Raw genomic sequence first — 2,051 nt, forward strand, 5'->3', positions numbered from 1 at the left:
TTCACAGTACAAAAATATACTAAGCCTTCATGAATTCATCATCAGTACTATCTAGTTTGATCATCATGAAGTCTATGGTCAACAGTAGACTTACGACAGTCTTGGATAGGTCAAACACATTTTGAGTCCATCCACTCTCTTTTCACCTTTAAAAATCAATTTGGCACTTAGGCACTGGAACACTACACTGGCACACCTCATAAACATACAACAATTAAGTCATGAACCGTTGAAGCATTTAGCTATTTGTGTAATTTATTACATCCTGTGGAAGGTCCACCACCTCATGAGAAAATTCCCTCTGAAACACATGAGTTGCACAATATCGCTGAGACATGATGAGGACCAGCTAAACAGCTTCTGCAGATGTCTCAGTGGAGACAGACATGGTCACTTTGGCTATTTTCACAGTGGTCTTCACACAGCTCTCTGCAGCCCTGTTGGCAGTGATGTGCCTGCTCTGGCAGTCAGACTCCAGGCTATTGTCCAGCTGCTGGGCACTGCCCCGGCACGCCTGGCACGAGCTGAGGAAGGCATGTCGCAGGTCCTTGCTCCTCAGGGCGTAAATGATTGGATTGACGGTTGAGTTGAGCAGACAGAGCATGCTGGCGAAGGCGAACACTGTCTTAATATCATCATCCATCTTCCAGAACAGGTCGTAGACCATGATGGCCAGCACAGGGCCCCAGCAGATGACCAGCACCACCAGGATGAGGACCAGGGTCTTGGCGAGGCGGATATCCATGCGTGTCTGCTCAGGGCGCGTGGTCTGCACCTTCGTTCCGTCTGCTGAGTACACCACCAGGCTCTTCTGGGTGGTACGGCTCAGCATGCGCACGGCGTGGTGGTGGGCCTTCCACAGGATGTACATGTAAGCGTAGATGATAAAGAGGACCAGCACGCTGGTCACCCCGATCCAGAAGATCAGATACTTCTCATCGATTAGCGGGAAAAGGTCTGAGCAGACCGAGTTGAGCTGCTTGCAGTTCCAGCCCAGCAGAGGGAGCACTGCGAAGACGATGGAGATAGTCCACATCACACAGAAGGCGATGACAGCCTTGGTCCGCGTGACGATGCGCCTGTAAGCCAGGGGCCTGTGGATGGAGATGTAGCGGTCTATAGCAGTGAGGAACAGGCTTCCCACAGAGGCTGTGAACGAAGCGATGACCCCACCTAACTTGAAGAGGAATACATTGGGGCTGTCCTTTCTGTGGAACACATGGAAGTCCAGGAAGCTGTAGACGAAGATTACGCTGCCAAGCAGGTCGGCTACAGCCAGGCTGCCTATGAAGTGGTAGGAGGGGCGGCAGCGCAGGGTGCGGGATTGGAAGATCACACACAGCACGATAAGGTTCTCCAGCACTGTGAAGGTTCCCAGGGTGAGTGACATCACCGCCACAGCCAGCTGCTGGCTAGGGGTCAGGATCATGAAGCATTCCATGTCCATGAAGTTCTCCCCACACTGGATCCCGGTTCCCTCATCACCAAAGCCGCTACTGTTGCCAAACAGGTCTGTGGCATTGGTAGGGAAGAATGGAATGCCTTTTAGGATGAGTTCTTCATCTCCAGGCACCTTGTCTGGGAAAGAGTTACTGCGGAAAGCAGAAAGAGGCTTCTGGACGGACAATCCACCCTTAGTGAAGTCAGCGTTGATGGTGGCGTCATCATAGCTGGCATCGTTGGAGCCCAGGTACTGCAGTCCAGAGGTTATAGTCCGGAAGGTGGTGTCTGCCACATCATCCAGCACAGACTTCATGACTGGGCCTGAGAGGTGAACACTGCGGTCTAAGATGGTCTCTGGTTAACCTATGAAATTATAAGAGAAATGTTTGTGAAGGTGTTAATGCCCTAACATTGAACAAGAGAAATTGGAAAGCACAGCAAGAATTGTACTCTTTTATGACAGTTGAACTGTTAAAGAGTTGCCGTTTCAAAATGGCATTTAATCGCATATTCTTTTGCCAAAATGCAACTATAATTTAGATTGGGCTTTTTCTCACATTGCTTGAATGAGCAAAATCATCATGGTGTTTTAATTACAACCTTCTAAC

At 49.7% G+C, this 2,051-nt stretch overlaps 1 protein-coding gene across 1 annotated transcript; it reads right to left on the reverse strand.

The window, feature by feature from the left end:
- Window positions 1-349: 349 nt before the first annotated feature.
- On the reverse strand, window positions 350-1,756 carry LOC311108531 (cannabinoid receptor type 1A; the record flags this gene model as incomplete). Its single annotated transcript, XM_084151178.1, has 1 exon — window positions 350-1,756. The coding sequence occupies one exon, from the start codon at window positions 1,754-1,756 to the stop codon at window positions 350-352; it is 1,407 nt and encodes a 468-aa protein (XP_084007304.1).
- Between the last annotated feature and the right edge of the window lie 295 nt (window positions 1,757-2,051).

Source organism: Coregonus lavaretus (assembly GCF_964263955.1).
Source record: "Coregonus lavaretus genome assembly, chromosome: 33".
Lineage (NCBI taxonomy): Eukaryota > Metazoa > Chordata > Actinopteri > Salmoniformes > Salmonidae > Coregonus > Coregonus lavaretus.